The following is a 19,279-nucleotide window of genomic DNA, read 5'->3' as shown; positions in this document are numbered from 1 at the left end:
TTTTTTAACTATGTAGTTGATGTGAAATCTAGATCACATGGTTGAATCTGTCATTCAGAGAAGTTAAAGTGGCTTAGGAAAAAGTTCCTTCTTGTAACAAGGTGAAAGTATTATTCTTGCACTTCATCCTTGGACTGGAAAATCAGACAACAGCTTCTCAGAGGCAGCCCATATATCGCATGGATGTAATGAAGAAGTGACAAGCTCAGCATCTGCTTCCCGTGTCGAAGGACATCACACACAGGATCAGCCCTTCTTGTGCGGAAAGACGGCTAACAACAGTCCTCTTCATCAGCTTCTGACCGGTGAGGTTACTCCGTGTCACTGCCATCCCCATTGTGACCGAAGGTTACTAGAGGAAGATGGGAACGGATTTGAGGCTGGTGTGTTCCCAGCTGCTAACATCTGCTTTCCCGTGTGCCTTGTGCAAGGCCTTGACTGTGGAGCCAGTTGCATGACCTATAGAGTCACGTGGTGTGACATCCAGTATTGAGAAACCGGACCCTACCTAGTTACACTGTGCTGTTCAGCTACCTAGAAATGATTCTGTATGCCTGCTGCTTGTCCATAATGGGATTAGAAAGGAATTCCACTGTGCAGAGCTGTGAGTTATGCAGTTAAAACCATACGAAACAGGCCAGAGTCATTACTGGTGGTAGTGGTGAAGGCCATGTGGTTATGGTAGCTGCTGTCCCTGTTTGCTTACGGGGCATCATTACTTCCTACTTGAAACAAAGGGAATAACTCTGGTCTTGTAGGCTGACAAATGTTAAGCTTTAAACACCACCACTGTAAATTAATTAAGAGTTATGGGGGAAGGGAGGTTATTTGGTTTAATCTCTTTTAGCATAGAAATCTCATTCCAGAATTTTTAATACGGTGGGGAGCAGAGGACAACCATTGTCCCCAGATGGGAAGTGCTCCATTTATCTCTGTTCTTCATACCTGAAATAGTTTGCTGTAGTGTTACAACTCACAATCAACAGATCATTATTTGAAATAAGCAAAAAACGGAAAATGGAATAAATGCCATCATAGCAAGAGGGACATAAAAAAGACAGAACCCAAATACAATTGTCACTATAAGCAGATACTCAAAGCCTCATCCAGTTTTTACCTTGCAATTAGATCTACTACGTTGTTCTAACAGAACGAGAGCCTGAAACCATCCTTTTGCAGAAGTGCTGCTAGCAGAGAACTCGGGAAATGATTTTCCCCGCAATCTGTTGTGAACTCTTTTCCTCTAAATCACCAGTTCAGGTCTTTAAAGACCTAGTCCCAGGAATGGATGGCAACAAGCTGCAAAGAGCTGAGAGGAAATGCTTTGTGGAAGGAGATGAGGGGCAGGAGGAACGGGTTGGGGAGTCTCAAGCAAGAAACTCTGAATGGTAACTTTATTAGGTAGTGTTCTAGGATTCTTCATAAATCTTTTAACAGGATAACTTAGAATAAACATTTGAGGTAAGTAATAGGACAATGTAACAACTCCTTGATTTTATAAATGACAGATTTTTTTGTTGCCTGATTTAGTTTGAATCTGTAAATATGTGTAAATTCAATTTTTTATTTTACTGCATTAACTGTCATAACATTGAATGAGCTAATAATTCCCCTGTACTGCTAAGCTGCAAAGGACTATTATTCTGAATTGAATTTTTATTGACTTTTCTCCGCACTGTGATTTCCCAACCCCATAATATGGCAATATGAGTAAAAATCAGAATGAGCAGAAGCAGGTGGAGCTGTGTATTGGGACTTTTAAACCCACCGCTGTGGTACCAGTTCTTCTGCAAACCACATCCCCGGCTGCCATCCATAACTGCAGATATCGTATTAACCTCGCAGGCGCTCCAGAGCGCTCTTCGTTTCTGCCGTTGGTAATGTACCGACTGGGGCTGAATGTTTCACCTGAGAACTGTGTTCCTGTACTGGGCGTTTGCTGTGCTACTTTTACTTGAAGCTGTGTTTTTTTATGAAAAGAACAGCAATTCTTGAATGCAGAGATGATGGGACTCGTTAGTACTCCAGACAGATAAAATGAATAGCTGCCAACAGATGTCCATAAACCACCCCCACGAGCGTCCCAGGCTCACCCTTTCCTGGACCTGCCTCATCCTGTCTGTGGTGAGCATCCTCGCTACTTAACTTGGGGCACGAATTCCTGACTCGGGGAGTACCTTTAGAGGGCTAGAGATGAGAACGTATAGGTCCAATTTGTGACGGCACACAGAACCCATCACTTTTTCACAGCATCTGTCATTGTGATGCATAGTGTGGCAGTGTCGACTTCTTTCTCTCTTTCCTATTTTTCTTTTTTTTTTTTTTTTTGCACTTAAAGCCTAGAGATTCTGAATTGTGAGTCAAGTCCAAAGCATTACAGCACTTTATATTTCTCTGAAAAAGCAGGTAAGTATTTCTTTATGATAGTGTGGAACGCAGAGAAAATGAGATGGATCTTACTCCATTTTTCATCCTAATAAAGGCATTTGTAGGCACAGCTGCAGCCTAACTGTTAATGAATGACTTTTTAAATAGAGTACTGGAAAAGGTATTGGTTATCTGTGGGGAAAAAGAATCAACATTAACAAAGAATCATAAAAAGAAGAACACATGCACTGCATGCATCTCTCTCTAGTGACCGGCTTGCTAAAATAAGTCTTAATGTATTTTATGAAATATATTAAAGCATAACTGATTCAGAGCCTCTGCTCTTTAAGGGGGTGTATTTCATGAAGTGTAAGCAATGGAGAAAATTAAATCAGTAAATCCACACTGTGGAATCTGAGACACTGTTTGAAGAAAATGAGTACGTGTGATGGAAACATCCAAACTCTCAAAGCACGTGTCGGAAGTAACATTCCTCCTGGTCCATTTTCCTTTCACAGCAAGAACAACTTTAGGTATTCACTGGCCCATCGGGGCTGGGTCAGTGGCACTGGATGCAGATTTCCCTTGTGTCTCTTCTGGTTTCCCCAAACACTTGGACCTAGAAGTGCTGCGGCCACATCGGTGTGACTCTGAGACAATATGCCCTGTTTCTTATCCTGAATTATTAGCTGGGCCGTGGTATCTGGCATGAAGCAATCTTGTAATCAGCCAGGTTGGAATGTGTGGAATTGCTCTCAGTCCTTTCCTTCCTTTCCTTACAGCTTGCAGTATGTAGGCGATCTAAACAAAACATCTAGCTTAGAACATTTTATCAAATACCCTGGCAGTCATCTGAAGTAGCGTGTACAAGGAAAATTATTCACCCAGTCCTGGATTCATTGGGTTGGTTCTGACAGCACCCTAACAATACCACGGTGGTGTTCTTGCGTTTAATTCCCCCATTTTGGAAAGGCAATGGCTCGAGAGATTGAATGCACAACTGGAACCACGGAGTTTGTGGGTTCTAATATTGATCGTCTCTGTAGTCACACGCAGATCGTGTCTTAAAGGTGGAGAAATGGAAACGCAACTAAAGATGACAGGATTTCTCTGCCTCTCCTCTGGGGAAGAATTAGTAGCTCTCAGTCGTCTGTTGCTTTATACGCACACTTGAGAGAAGCAGCGGAGCGGTATTGGTGCTCACTTCTGCAGCCCGTGTAGTACTGTGTGGGGAGGGATGGCTTGTGGAGATATAATGAATTATTGCATTAAACTCTGCAGATTTACGGAAAAACTTTGAGCAAGACCCCCAAGGGAAGGAGGTTCCTATCGAAGGGATGATCGTTCTCCACTGTCGGCCACCTGAGGGAGTCCCTGCGGCTGAGGTGAGGCTTTTTGCGAGGTCCAGTGTTGGCTACAGTGTTCTTCTCTCACAGACTGCTTTAAATATGTAATTTTTTTTTCAGTATGTGGCTTTTTAAAAAAGTATGGCTTTTTGTCAGAATTCCAGAATGCTTGCTGAAAAAAAATCCTAGTTTTGATACAATTTTCCACTTGTATGCTTACAAACTGAAAACAGATTGTTACTTATTTTCCCATAAATGACTTTTCTCATTGAAAAATAAAGAGAAAAAAACAAAACTAAAAAATATTATGATAAATTGTCACTGGAGAGAGAAAATCTGCTGCAAATAATAATTTGGGGAGGTTTTTTTCTTAGCTTTAAACATGTTTTTTGTCAAGAGAGTTGAATCTTAACAGGAACCTCATGGGGATGCCTTAAAATTATAATAGCCAGACTGTTCTTGGAGGAGGATGTTCTAAGTGGGTTGTGTATAAAAACCTGCTAGAGAGACGTTTAAAAAAAAAAAAAAGAAAAGAAAACACAATGGTGGAAGCTAGTATGGCATCACACTGCTCTTACCTGTCACAAAGCAGTCTTCAGCCAGTGCTGCCACGCCAGGACGGAGCTCGGTAGTTTCAATCCGACTCCTGTGCACTGGGACGAGCTGCAGTTACCATGGTCAGGCTGTAGTGTAGGCTCAGCCACAGGGCAAGAGCTGCGGAGCGGCCCCGGTAATACTGTTCTGTATTTCTAATTGCCCACTCTGCAGCGTGGTCCGAGCATCTTTTGATGAGTAAGACAAAGAGTATCACTCAGAAGTTTATTTTTGCCCCTTATCTCCACTGTTGCTGCGGTGAGTTCTAACTGAAGGAACAAAAGAAGCAAGGAAACATAAACTCCAAAGAAACACGTGTCCTTTTAGTTAAGGAGAAGCATGTTGAGCAGATGCAATTGAAAATAGAGGAGAATTGCAGCAAACTGGGATGCAAAAGACGCTGGAAATCAGGTAGAAAAACGCTCCATGGCAGGGGGGTTAGAACTAGGTGATCGTTGAGGTCCCTTCCAACCCAAACCATTCTATGATTCCAAGTGTTAAAAGACCAAAAGGCAAATGAGTTAGAAATAAGAATGGTGGGTAGATGAATTTGTATCTAGGCATCTAATGTGCATTACTCTGTCATTCAGATTTCTGCTACTACATTCCCCTTGGCCGTGTGTTATTTTTACTCATGTTTAGTGTTACTAGAGAAATGGATACTGCATTACAGAGAATTGCCAAAATATTGAAATGTGTATTCTGGTAAATGTATCTATTTTGTAGACAAACCAAACTTCCAAAGGTGTAGTGGCCTGAACATCCTTGGTGTGTGAGGGATTCGTTGCCCATGCTCTCTGCAGAAGGGATGGTGATCGCTGCCTGCAGAGATTCCCCGAAGCCACCAGCTGGCAACCTCAGTGACCTTTTTCTCTCAGACAGAATGTCACTGCTAAACCAGGTTTTCTGACTGCATACCCCTCCAGATTGCCACTGTATCCTGTCTCAGATAAATTTGCTATCTCTGTGGTAAAAATTTCCGCTTTGCTTATTCCTTTCACCCTGGTTCCCCTCGTTCCACAAAGCTAGACAGATTTTATAGTAAAATAAGTGAATGTTTGTTAATAAAACACCCCAAATCAAGTGCAGAGTTATAGGAGAAAGGCTGGAAACAAGCTGTTACAAAGTGAAATGGAGTCTGATGTGGCCACTGCTTGGCTGCAAAATGTCTTTGTTAGCTGTGGAAACGTAGCTGACCTGCAGTCCTGGGCCAGCCTTGGGAGCCAGCAGCTGAGTTTTCATGGAGGAACTCTGCCTTGGCCAGTGCCTTCAAATTTTGGTCATCTTCCTCTTCCTTCCCCTGTTCTCCCTTCTGGATGTGCTGCTCCAGGTCTCTCTGTCCAACAGGTAGGCACCGTCAAAGGCTTCCCAGTTCTAGTCAAAGGTGTTTCTTGGGTTCCGCCCTCTTTCACCCACCACCATTTATTTTTTCTGTTCAGTTGCCTAATACAGTTTCTCAAAACTTTGTAGCCTTCAGATACGCCTTGTGTACGCACTGTATGGCCTTTTATGTGACAAGGATCCTAGTACCTTCCTTAGGAGGTTATCGTGCACTTTTCTACGTTGGCTATTGAGATAGTCTGAAGAATACGCTACCATATCTGTCAGCTTGGTTTTGTTACTGATTCTAAAAGTGCAGCATTTAAAGGTGAGCAAAAAGTTTTCAAGCGAAAAACTATATAAAATCTATGTTTTCTTTGAGACCAAAAGAAACAAATTACGTACACTTCCACCCAACCAGTATGGTTTGCTGAACTGATTGCATACGTTTGACTGTGTTCCAATTTCTGTATAGTTAAATAGCCAAAAATGCTATCTTTGTTGGAGTTCAGCCATTTGGGAAAAAATGGTGATTCTCAGTCAACACTCTCTGAATTCTACTGAGAATTTTAGAATTAATTGAACTACATTGCTTTGCACTCAACAATTAAACAGGATATCTGTCTGTCATAAAAGTTAGGAATTATATCCAGTGAAAACCTGACATTTTCATTGCTTTCTACAGATAAAAATTGTAGAGTTCTCAATAAACCCTGATTTACTGATGTTGATAGTAAAATTGTTATTGCTGCTAATAAAGTCTGTAAATCTTAACGGGTCATGTTTGCTTTAGAAAATAAAATGTCACATAAAGGCTCAGGATGCAAGGCTAATTCTATGCTCATCAAGGTAAACAGTCTACTGGAAATAATTCAGTGTCTTTAGAAACTGGGTACCAGGTTCAATTAAGTAATGACTTTGGTCTGTGGCAGTCAGCTTGAGGTTATACACTTGGCATTTTCAAATTAAAGATGACCTGCCCTGTTTAACATATGGATGAGAAGTAACTGAGATAGCCAGTAAGTCTTGCTCAATAATTGTTAATGGGTACTGAGAAGTGTAGAAAGTTTCAAAACCCAGTGCTGGCAACAAATCTATGGTTCTGATACAAGAATTTATTTCATTAGAGTTTGGATGAAGCCCTAGATGAAAACATAAGGCTTGAAATAACTACGGACAAAGCAGCTCATCTTCTGTTTCATTACATGCAAAATAGATGCTAATTGTGGTGTTCTTGTTTGTTTAATCCATACGCTGCATGGACCTGGAAACGCAAACTGAAAACAAAATGGATAGGAGAGTCCAGCCCCTTTCATGTTACCATGCCAATATCTGTCTGAATCCCTTGGGAAGATTTTGATTATTCCATCAAGTGCAGAAGTTCAGGAACATTATTTTCCCAAAGAGCACACATTTCCTGTGCTTGCCGTAGTCACAAGTTAATTTAGCGATTTATTTCTGACAACGGCTATGAAGGACTGATATAGTCAAACCTCTAATGCAATGCAGCTCAATAAGAGGCAGACACTCTACAACTGGAATGAAATTTAAATTCAGCTCAATTATTTATGTGAGCCTGCCCCATTATCAAGAATATAAATCTTCATCTCTGGAATTGTTTTTCTGCAGCTTAGAGGTGCTGAAGATTTCTTATATCTAAGGATAGAAGCATTAATAGTAAATGTTCTTGATCTATACCGCAGCTTAATCTGAAAAATCCTGTCATTAGTCCTGTAAGAAGTGGAAAGCAGGGATATTTTTTAGTGATGACTGACATCATCATTTCCTCAGAATTACCAGGAGGGAGAGCCTTTCTTCCCTACTATGCCCTTCCACGTTTCTAGTCACTCCTCAGATGTTTTCACCTAAGCGATTGTAGCCACTGCTAATCATTTCCTTGTTTAAAACTGAGTGAGTGGAATCAGGAGTTCTTGGTAAGGAGAGGTACTTGTCACTAAACAGATCAGCATTTCCCAGGCATATTTATGCCATTACATACCATCAGTGGCAACATCTTACAAATCCCTTTTGTGCAGGAAAAAGTGTTTAACCGAGTAGCAGCATTAGGGGTCCATGTCTGAGAATTCCTGAGCTGTCATCACAACCAGCAGCTTTGCCAATGGTGCTTCTCAGTTCTAATCCTTTTTTTTTTAATTTATTTTTGGGGTGGGACAGCAGGGGTGACACAGAGATCGTACAGCGATCAAGACCAAACCTCAGAGAGACATCATCTAGAGAGAATTCCTCTAGATCAAGTTTAGTTTTGCAATTTGGGAGAAATTTGTGTTTGTACCATCTGTTCCAGAATGAGTAAGGCTTCCATATCTCACCACCAGTAGCAATGAAAATACCCAGATTAATTTTGCTTCTGTGCGTTAATTTCTGCACACAATATGTATAAAAGGAGTTAGGAGAATACGGATTCAAGGTTTGGATCCATAGTTTAAATGTACCTAAACTGTATATGGCTTAAAACTTGGCTTGTATCAATTAATTTACAAATGATGGAAGTTCGTGTGACATAGTGCTCTGCGTGCCGATACAGTTCAGTTTTGGTAAATAGTCTTTAAGCTGAATAACACATTAGTGAAAGCAAACAATCGAGGAGGATTACAAATAAAGAGCGGCAGTATTCTAACTCAGCTTTAATGTGCTATGGGCATGAATCAGGAGCACCAAATCCTGCTGAGGCAAGCACTGATTTTAATGCTGCTTTGAAATGCACTGTACTGTCTTGACTCATTTAGCAACAAATTCCAGTTGCTTGTGTCAGCTAGGTCTTAAGTAAAAGACATATAAAGGAGCATCTCTCTAAATCTGCATTCTCTTTCCAAGAATTTGATTACGCTCTTCATGGAGCCAAAGTCCATCTCTTGTGCATGAAATACTGTTGAATGTGCCTGCTTTTACTACTAATAAAACTGCATGTGGCAGCAGCAGTGAAGAAAACTGAGGAACTGAGGTATTACCTAGTGTTTTTCAAGTAGTTTTAGACAGCCTTGGCAAATTATGAAATCATTTTGACTTCTGTTTGGGCAGGATAGACGCCTACCTCTAAACGTGGCAATAACCACATACCGTCTCTTGGAGCTCCTAGAATGTGCTGCCTTTCAGTGCGGGTGAGGTCCAGGTCAGCTGTCCTCACTCGCTCCGTAGCTCACGCTGTATTTCTGTCTATGCAGCCTTCGTTAGCAGGTTTCCAATCTCCGGAGTTCGCCTCTTTGAAGAAGGGAAAATGAGAAAACTCTGCACATCTCCACTGTGGGAGGTTGCTGAGTGTTTGGGGCATTCCGAGTGCATTGCCACAGCAGTAAGAGAGTAATAAAACCCAAATCCTGACACGAGGCAGACTGGGAAAAGGTTTTAAATCCTCTTACGCATTCACATGGCAAGCAAAACAGAGCTGGTGAGCAGCTGTGCCTGCAGGCATCAGCACCCAACCCAAATAAATTCAGTTTTTTATGAGTTAAACATCAAAATAAAAAAGAAAATGCAGCATTTAAGTAGACCATCTGATAATCCCCTGCTGTGGCAAATGTTGATTTAAATATAAGAGTCTCTGCTGACACAGGCTTGGTGGGACCAGAGCCATTTCTTTCACTGCTGATGCAGAGTTGGCCTAGGGAAGAGACAGTTCTGGCTTTCAATCCCCACAACAGATTCTCCCCATAGATATGTTTATTAATTGCGTGCGATAGAGGCCTCATTTAGCTTGGAGTGTATGCAATGAGGCAGTTGTGGTATAGTATAGGAATCAGCTAAACTCTCCAATGAAGCCTTGTCCGCTGGTCGGTTTTGCTAGGCTGCCAGGTGGTACCTTGGGCTCGGATCTCTGGGCCCGATCCTTGTATTTTGGAGCCTGTTTCACTCTGCGGGTATCTGAGGAAGTATTTTTGGTTTTCATTGCCCTGATGAAAATGAGAGGAAAGGGAGGGCTGAGTCCTCGTCTCAGAAAATGTGGAGTTGAATATTCAGTTTGCCAGAGCAACATCTTTAGCCTTGCTACTGATGAGTATCTGCATCTCTTCACAAGACTAACCTTGCTCATTATATACAAGCAGCTTTTTGAAGAAATTTGTTTCTCTTTATTAAAAAGACATTTTTAAAAGCAGTGTATTTGACAGTGCCATAATACATGATGCATTTCTTCAAGCTCCGTTATCTGCTAGTCTGACTTACCGGTAGCCTTCCTTCGCACACAAACCTCTGTTACTAGAAAGAAACCTTTACGGCAGCTTAAACAAATACGGGGGCTGGTGCGGAGCAGCTTAGCTCAGCAGAGGTACTACGTGCCAGTTCAGTCTTTGTGGCACCCTGGGCTAGCGCACGGCTACGAGCAAGGCTCCGTGGGCTCAGATAGATCCCTAAACGTACATCAGATACAGGCGCAGATTTGTGGGCAGCCAGCCCCATGTCTGAGTAGCCTCAGCTGCTGTGAGAAGTGTGTCATGTTATTGAAGTAAAATACTTCTCAGACTTGGGTTTGTATTATTTTTTTTTGGCAGTGCACAGTGCTATGTTTTCTGTATACGTATTTTGTGCTGGTTTATTATTGTTGTGTGAGTTTATTACTTTGCATTATTCCTAGGAAGACACAGCAGTTATTCATGGTGCACTCCTTTGTCTCGCACCAAGAAAGTATTACGCTGGGTTTAGATGACTTTTAGAGGATATCCTTAACCTATAGCCTTGCATAAAACACACTCTGCATTCAGCTTTAGCCAGGCTCTTAAGTCTTGTGCGTGGCTTGTAAATGGCTACAGTTCAGCCTTGAAAATGTGAAACGAAGACTGGCTGGAGCGAATGAGGTGTAGCTGAGCCTGTTTTAACAAAGAGAGAACGTGTTGCATAGTGCTAATGGAGTTCAGTGGTCCCTCTGTTTGCTTCCCCACCCCTGCTTCTCAGGTCCTGAGGTATTTTCATTCATCCCAATCCTGGAGAAAGGTTTCTCAAGAGGCAGTTGTGCAGCCCATTGTGGGATCACCCCAGTAGTCATGTGCTGAAGTCAGAGCTTCAGTGTGTGGTTCAGTCAACAAGTGGTATAGATTGTTTGCTTTCCATTCGTGTAATTCTGATGGGGTTTAGGCAGAGCTCCATTTTATGGAGGACAATATACAATAGGTTCTTTTGTTTCTTCTCCTATATATCTTCTCCAGTGAATTTCCTGACATGTTCTTTCCTTATCTCTCATCTGACCTTTTATTCTCCCTTTAAATAGTTTTTCTCTAGTCTGTGTTCTCTCCAGTTTCTTGAAACTCTTCTTATTTGGGGGTGGGGGAGAAGACATCAAAAATAGATCCTCCTTTTTGCTGCATTTGACAAGATATCTGCTCTTTGTGTATATTTTGAGTATTAGCATTTTCAGTCTCTCCTTCATTCTGTTTAATACTTTCTCCTCCTCCTGCGTTTAAATAATTCTTCTGTAGAGCATGTACTCTTCGAGGTCCTTTTTCCTTTGTTCACCCTCAGCATAGAGCTGGCTTCCCCGGGGGCCCCCATGGGTGTAAACCAGCTTTTGTGTGGTTCGGACTGCAGGGGTAGGAAACTACACTGGGATTGTGTGCTTGATGCCCTGCATAGTCTGCTGCTGAGAGTGTTCGATGCTACCACAGTGTGTAAGATTCTGTAGCCCTTTGGGTGGGGGGCCACACAGATGTTTGAAGGAGTTAAACACATCTGGGTCCCGAAGCCAGCCAGCCTAGGGCACCCGGCCGCTTTTTACAGATCTCAGCTTTAAATCGATACACAAGGTGCAAAGCAATGGAGATGCAAGCTGTGAGTTTCTAAATAGGTATTAAGCCCTCATCCTTGAGACAAACGTGTTGTACTGCTATTTTCTATGTATTACAGTCCTGCCATTACCATGATACAGTGCTGTTCAGACCTATTACCTTGACTATATAGAGCAACTTTGGTAAGATTTCATATCCGTAATGCTGGCAGGTTGGTAACCCTAATCATACCTTACTGTTTTCCTGTCTTGCCAAAAGATATTTTTCTTTCTATTAATTTTAAGAACATACTGAGCTCTGGAGTCACTGCCTCCCGGTGACACAATCATTTACTTTCAAAGTGAAAAAATGAAGAATGCGGACAACTTGATTCTGTCATTTTATGCAGCCCTGTACCAGCTTAGCTGTAGCATCTGGAATCAATGTGACTAATAGATCCTGGTGGTTTGCGACAGTCAGCAAACAGAATAAATTATAGCATCCTTTCTAGTTCTCTGATGGTATTTCCTTCTTACTGTCTGGTTCTTGATAGTCGCGATGTTGCACTCCATGACTGTTGTCAAACCAGTCTTGAACAGTAACCTGGAAAATACTTGGATGATCTGTTCTGTGTGTTCTACCTTATTAGTGGTTCAGAGAGTAAAATAGTAATTATTTTGGTACAGGAGCAAAATACGTGCTTGTTTTTGTAGCTAGTAATCTTTTTAGACAACAGGTTTTAAGTTCCTTTCACTATTTGGGACAGGTGGTGTGGTATGTTGAGACATATTACTACTGAGTCTTCCACCAGCGACCAAAGGGCTTTACATTTCTCCAGTTGTCATAGCTTGTTCCTGTTTAATTCAGTGGACTTGATAATCAGGTTTTTAAATGTTTCTCTAATTAGATAGCGAGCATCCATATTCTGTACTGACATTAACCATCGGAAGGAGTTTCTATCACCTTCTCGAGACCTGGGTTTAATGTGAACTTAGTATCTCTTAAATTTGAAGGAGGGTGTGAAACGGATAGTCGTATCGATGGAGCACCTTCTAAAACTGCCACTGAAATGCAGACTTGGCCTGCAGTGAGTTTAATAAATTGTGTCATCCTTGCTAGTTACTGTAGATCTATCCTGTTTCTTAGAAATGTCAGTCCCTTTGTACTGAAGTGCCATATAAACCACGATATTAGAGATAAGCGTTTATAAACCTCAGGCTTTCAAATAAAAACAAAACAAAAAAAATCTTCAGCTTACTAGACTCTGCTCATCTCCACTAGAGCAACGCTGCAGCGCTTAGTGTGAGACCTGCGGTTTTGTGCTGAATACGGTATTACCCCAGGGGAGCCAGTTCCCAACTAGAAATGCCTGACTGGTAACAGTATTGAAATCCATTGTGATGCATGAGGGGCAAATCTGAGCAGAAGTTGACCTTAAAATTTATTCTAAATCCCTTTTATTACAAATAAATACTCTCTGAGACTAAATCTCTGAATAGCTCATATTTGAGCATTAGTAGCAACTTGCAGCTCTTTCTACATCTATTGTCTGGTTTTGGTTTTTTCTCTCTCTTTTTTGTTTTTTTTGTTGATAAAAGGGCAGCTGTTGTGCTGAACTATTACTGATGAATGTAAACTTGTGTTGAGTGCTCTGCAGAGGTTTGTGCAATACTCTAAAATATCTTCATCATTTAATATACACATATATTTAAGTTTTAAATGTGCTATATCCAGTGCTACTTTTTCAAATGTTTAACATAGATTTTGACATTTTAATGGACTGCTGTAGATGTTCCAGTGAATATCTGCATGAGTTCTGATGGTTTATTTACCGCTATAGCTTTTAATGGAAATGTAAAATCATTTCTCTTCTGGGCAGTACATACTCCATTGCAAACACATCAACAAAATGTGAAACCCACATAAAATTCAATAGCTGCAAGTATTCCAAAAGTAGTGAGAGTCATTGCTGCCTATTTTACATAGGCTTGTGTATTTATGGGACTTGTACACGTACAGTAAAATGTAATACGGCAGGATAATGGTATTGTAGTAAAACACTATGGCAAAAAAGGCTGGTGAATTATGGTCTTCAATGAATCTTGTTTCTAGTTATAGAAAACAGAGTATGATTACTAAATGCAAACAGCATGCATTTTATACAGTTAGTTATAGATCTTGGGTCGTGTGTCTGGAATATCAATATTTGCTTTACTTTTAAGGTGCATTAGTTACAAATACAATAAATGTGTTTCATTTTTCACTAAAGGCATTCCACTTTCAGTTCTGAGCTCGGGTATGTGCAATATGTCTCAATTATTATTTATCTACGTGTAAACTCTTCCTATAGACTGGTTTTACTTTGAAGCAACCACTGCAGCCAACATTCACATTTTTAAAATCATAAAGTTATGGGAAGCTGTAAGAAATTTAATAGGTGACTTAAGACATGACAAAATTAGATGACATTCCATTTGGAACAGTGAAATAAATTCCCTGTTCTGAAGGAATGATGCAAATTCTTAACTCTTGCTGTTAGTAATGAAAAGTAGGTTTCCACATTTGAGAACCGCTGCCTGTTTCTCTGTAGTTGGTTGGTAGCACGCATGCCGTTAACGCTCTGAGGTGCCCCCACTTCTGTGCAGGGAGCGTTGTCTTACACTTCAGATCGTCAGCCTAGTGCTGACCCGTTACTGCAAACTAATGGGTCAGCACTAGGCTGAAGGAGGAGTATTGTTTCTGTGGGAAAAATTGGTCATCAATCCCAGCTTGATGGTAATGGCTGATGTCTCTAAACAGATCCATTCGCCTTGAAGCAGTCCATGCTATGGTGTGATGGTTAGCAGGTCAGACTTCTAGGATATAAAGGTATTAAAATGATTAAGAAGTTCTCTGAGGTGCTACACGTAGAGTAGGGCAAATGTAACCTTCAGCTCGTTTGGGTGACAACCAGCTGACAAATACAAGATCTTAAATTCTCGTTGAATTGGTTTATGGTATTGCTGTTCATGATTTGTACCTTTAAAATACTGACATTTCAGGGGAAAAAATCCTCTAGTCTACAAAGCAACATTTTAATGCCAGTTTATATATATCCCACATAATCTTCTGGAGATGTTAAGAACTGCCCAAATATCTTCAACATTTATGAGTGTTTTCCATGTAGAATTGTATACAAGATCGGTTTTGGCATAAAGCAATAAAGAATTATGAAGTACAGATATCACTTTGAAACTGTCACTACTCACATATGAATACAAGAAATGTTTCCAGAGTCAAGCCACATTGTGTCAATCCTTGAGCAGATCGTGACTTTTCATAGCCTTAATGGTCTAAGTCTGTCTGTGGGGAGTGAAGGTTCCGTTAACTTGAGCACCACTTGCAGACCAAGGACCAGTTATTCATTTAGCTGGGAAAATAGGTATTTCTGCCGGGTGTGTACATCATTACTGCTCTTTTTCTGTTACTCCTCCAAGAATCCAAAGCAATTCAGATTTTTTTATTAGACGCTATCCAACATTGTACGTATGGTGAAAAATATCACGGATGAAGGCAGCAGTTGCTAGGCTAATGGAACTGAGTGGCTGCGACTGTGGACAACGCAGTTTTGAACCTGTTTAGAACACAAACTTCTTACAGAATTAAGTACTCACAGATTCTAAAAGAAGCTAATTACCTTCTCTTTAATCTGCATTTATCAGTTCTTAACACACTCTGCCGAATGAAACAGAACAACCTCTAAGTGTTGATTCTATTCTACTGAAACCATGCGGCAGCTTACTCATAATTGCTCATTTAATTATTCTAGTAATTTCTTTTCCAAATTTGTTTGCTCTGCATTTTACAATTCTGCCATTTCTCTCCATTCCGCACACACGCACACAGACACAAATATGCCCTGTTCAGTTCAGATTTTTAGCTGCTTTTAAGACCAACTTCATCATTTTCCTTTTTCATACTTTATGCCATTGTTATGGATAATACATGACGTGCTGGTTGTGCTCAGGACATGACAGTCTTACTTAAGAATATGTAGAGCCTCTTTATTCTATAAAACATCTGCTCAATTAAAGCCTTTTTGTTTAAGCCTGTGACTGCTTCATAGAAGCATGGAAAACACAGAAACAGAATCAAGATTTAGTTTATTTTTTTATGCTCTTTTATCTTTGGTCAAATCCAGTATTCAATCCTTGATTCTTTGAGAGAAATGTCTGCTTCAATGTTACCGTTCTGTCTTTTTTCCTCAAGTACTTCATCTTCAATGCCCTGAATTTTTTTTTTTAATTTTTTTTTTTTTAACTCAACCTAGATCATGGATTAGGTATTACAACAGCAGTTGTACTACAGAGTACAGAGCCTGGAGTAATACTCTGTAGAGGTTCAAACAAAGAACAGGTTTCAAAGGCGAAAAAGGCTTGTGATTATCAGTGCTTGTAAAAACCACTTCAGTGCTATTGCTCAATATGCTAAAATAAAAAGCCTTAGATTTCAGAGTTATTCTGTGTAAGTGGGGAATGAAAAGGACATGATTTTCGTAGAACTGGTCGTCTTTTAAATCTGTTACAGACGTTTCAGTGGATTTTGTTAGCTGTATATATTTCAGGGCAATACAACCAGTTACACAAACTGGGATACCTGGTTGTGCACTTCAGGTTGATGGTGAGTTTATTTTACATTTATAATGCGATCACCATTTTGAAAAAAATGTTATTGCTAAGGCTGTTTCACATTGAACTGGATATATTTTGGGTGCTCTTTTTTGGACATTGGCAACTCTGAAATGTTACAGAGAACCTGTGTTGTTAATGCAATGCTTTTTTCCTAATGTTTGTCCTTGTTTCCACTGCAGACAGCTGACTAGCAAAGAAACATCCCTTCTAAAACATACCTGAATGACAAACAAGGTCAGCCAGGTGTGCTGCATGAGTCACGCGTAGTTGGCTATTGAGCCTCTGCATATAATAACGACGTGTTTTAAGACTTTGACTGTCTTAAATTGTTTTAAACTGTAGCGTTAACAAAGTGCCATGGGCAGATGAAATAATGCCTTTGGAGTATTTGAGTCAAGAGGAATTTCTAAGTGGCTTCTTGTAGGGATGCTCTGAGTGCTTTTCATGCGTTCAGCATTGCTGCCCATTGTTGAAGCTCATCATAAAAGACCTGCCCATCTCCATAGCCTCACATACAACGTACGTTGCATTGCATGCGAGCAATCTCAGGGAGATTGTCTAAGATCTGTGTAAAACTACCCTATTTATTTGAACTCTCTGTGTGTTAGATCAACGCTTGTTCTCGTTCTGTAACACAGCCGTCACCTCAATTTAGTTTTCACACCTGTGCGTAAGGTGCGGTCTGTCTGACTGGACCAGTCGTTCATCACTGGCATGTCTACTGGCCAGAAGAAATACCCAATATACCAGTGCTGTGGAAACCCTGCTTCTGGTATGTGTTTATCATTTGGTGAAAAGATAATCAAGTCTCAGGTAAGCCTGTTCTATGAGTTACCTTGGAAATCAAGCTCAGAGGTATTTAGCGTGGTTCGAACTCATGGGCTGTACCATGAGTATGCAGAACGCTACCAAGCTGAGCGGAGAGCTGTTCCTTTCGCTACAGCCTTTTCTCTCCCATTTAGACCAGCCGCTAGAAAGAGGAGGAACACTTACGCTGTCTTTGTTGCCTTCTGCCATCCTAATGTGCAATTTGAGATTATACTCCTGTCTTTAGTACTCTGCCTCTGTGCTGGTTGAATGTGTTAAATCTGTCACTTCGGTTTTTTTACCTGTACCCTTTTTTTACCTGTACCAATTATTTGAAACAATGACATTTGTCAGCTCTCTTTTGTCTCCTTAGTGATATCTCCAAGTGCCTCTTGCTGATTTTGTACATTTTGCAGCTATTGGAAGCATCTTAGTCCCTGCACATATACCCTTTATTTGGAAAAAATCCTTGGATGTTCTCTCCAAAATGAGTATATTTGCTGGATTTCATGCAAGCGAGTGAACTGTGTATTGTGTTTTCCTCCAGTAGAGAAAATGTTTGTTTTCCTTCTGGGATTTGTCTTGTTCTAAGTAAATCAGTACACCCAGGAGCTACTGAGGTCATGAAGTAGAAATACTGGAGCAAAACACTTCTGAATTGGATTGCTAAAATGACGGGGGGGGGGAGAAGAAAAGATAACTTTGTAGTTCCCCTGAATAGATAATTCCTTTTTATAAAGACATGTGCTTTGGGCTTTTCTGTTTTTGATGTACTGTTTTGCAGTGGCATATATTTTTCTGGTACTGTTTTCAGAAATGTTGTTAATTTTGAACGCTTGAACATGAAAGGAGAAGTTATAAGACTTTATGGCTATAATTATAAATAATAAAGGTAATTGTGTGAAAGAGTCCTGTGGGATTTGGAAACTTCACAGTGGTGTACGTTTTCACTGAAGACGACAGTTGGAGGCTCTATCAATACTGGCCTATTGTTCTGGCCAGCAGGAGGAATGACTGCTGGGGTTGTTTACTAGTGCTGGGTTAGTGCCTAGAGGTCTCGTTTGGTTTTTCTGCCCCTGATGCCTGAAGGTTAGGTCTTCAGCATGTTTGGCAATCTTCTCCGATACTTGCAACTTTATAATACAACGAACCTGCTGTATTTCTGAGTCTGCGAAGAGCATATAGCACTTTTGCACAATGCTTTCATGTGCAGCTGCTTTTATTCCCTTTTCAGTGGGATTCAAACTTCTGAATTTGAATGCTGAAAGCAAAGGTTTGTGAGCAGGAGGATCAAATCTATTTGGTAGAACGCTGTTTGTCCTCTGATTATTGGTGTATTTACATACTTTTTCAAAGTAAAACAATGTCACGTGGGCAACTAGAATTCAGAAACGCTACAGCTTTTGCTCAGGGAGAGGGCTGCTGTGAAAGGAAAAGACGGAATGGTCGTTGGGAAAGAGAAGCATAGCCGAGCATCTCCCAAACCTTCCCCATTTTAGGCATTCAGAAGCAGGCAGGAAGGATATGCGACGTCTTCAAAGCTACGGAGAAAGCTTCTCTTAGAATTGTTGTGGGTTTTTTCCTAGCCAGAGTCATTCAAGATGTCAGGAACATATGGTACAGTTTGTGTTGGAGCAGAAGAAGGAAGGTGTGTGATGAACTGCCGAGAGGATTGAGTGAGAGAAGGAACAATCTGCTAGGAGTCGGTTCTAGACTGAGTACGGGTTTTGGGAGAGCACTGCCACCAACCAGGACAAAACCGTCTCTTGGGCACAGCTTGCGTGAAGCAAACCAGACTGCATTAGCAGTTTTTGATCCTCTCATGTTAGCTAGAGCCCATTTTGCCAAATTGTACCTCACAGTCATAGCAAGAGCAGCTGGTTTACTGTCAGTTGTGACTAGTGCTCTAGGGGAGAGGCGGGAGGGGAAAATGCAAGATGTCCTTGGAGTAAAGTGTTTCCGTATCTACTACACTTTAGTGCAGATTCGAATGTCATCTGCTAGAAAGTATCTTTTGATGAACCCATGTGCTCATAGTATTTTTTTTCTTAGTCTGTTAATCACCCTTGAAGCTGTTCTTGCTCTTCCTTTTTATTTTTGTGATTTTTGTGCAACTGAATTTTCCTTTTATGTGTAAGGAAGCTCCTCTACCAACTGTCTCCCTCTCAAAATGAGGAGTCCCCAAATATGTTGATCCTTTCTGATCAACCACTTGTCTTCTGCCACAAGCAAGGGAGATGTGTACATGCCCTTATGTTCAGCTTTTGCCAAGATTCTTATGATTTTCCCATTCCTATCCAAATATTGGTCTAATTGCGTATTTCCAAACACATTTATCTCCTGATTCCATCACCGACACACACATTGCACTTTTAGTGTGAACACATTTTTTCCTTCCTCTGTGTATAGAGACACGTATATGTGTGTGTATGTACGTAGTTACAACGCAGTTGGACTAACCTTG

General features: G+C 40.7%; 1 protein-coding gene across 6 annotated transcripts in view; it reads left to right on the top strand.

Annotated features, from left to right (window-relative positions):
* UNC5D (unc-5 netrin receptor D) overlaps positions 1-19,279 on the top strand; it is a 229,631-nt gene that overhangs the window by 149,685 nt on the left and 60,667 nt on the right. For all 6 annotated transcript variants that reach the window (XM_075736593.1, XM_075736591.1, XM_075736588.1 and 3 more), the window contains one exon: positions 3,649-3,752. In XM_075736593.1, the coding sequence (XP_075592708.1) occupies positions 3,649-3,752 (104 nt within the window). The remainder of the gene's footprint in view (positions 1-3,648; positions 3,753-19,279) is intronic.

Source organism: Balearica regulorum, chromosome 27 (genome assembly GCF_011004875.1).
Source record: "Balearica regulorum gibbericeps isolate bBalReg1 chromosome 27, bBalReg1.pri, whole genome shotgun sequence".
Classification (NCBI taxonomy): domain Eukaryota; kingdom Metazoa; phylum Chordata; class Aves; order Gruiformes; family Gruidae; genus Balearica; species Balearica regulorum.
This window is presented reverse-complemented; position numbering and strand designations above follow the sequence as displayed.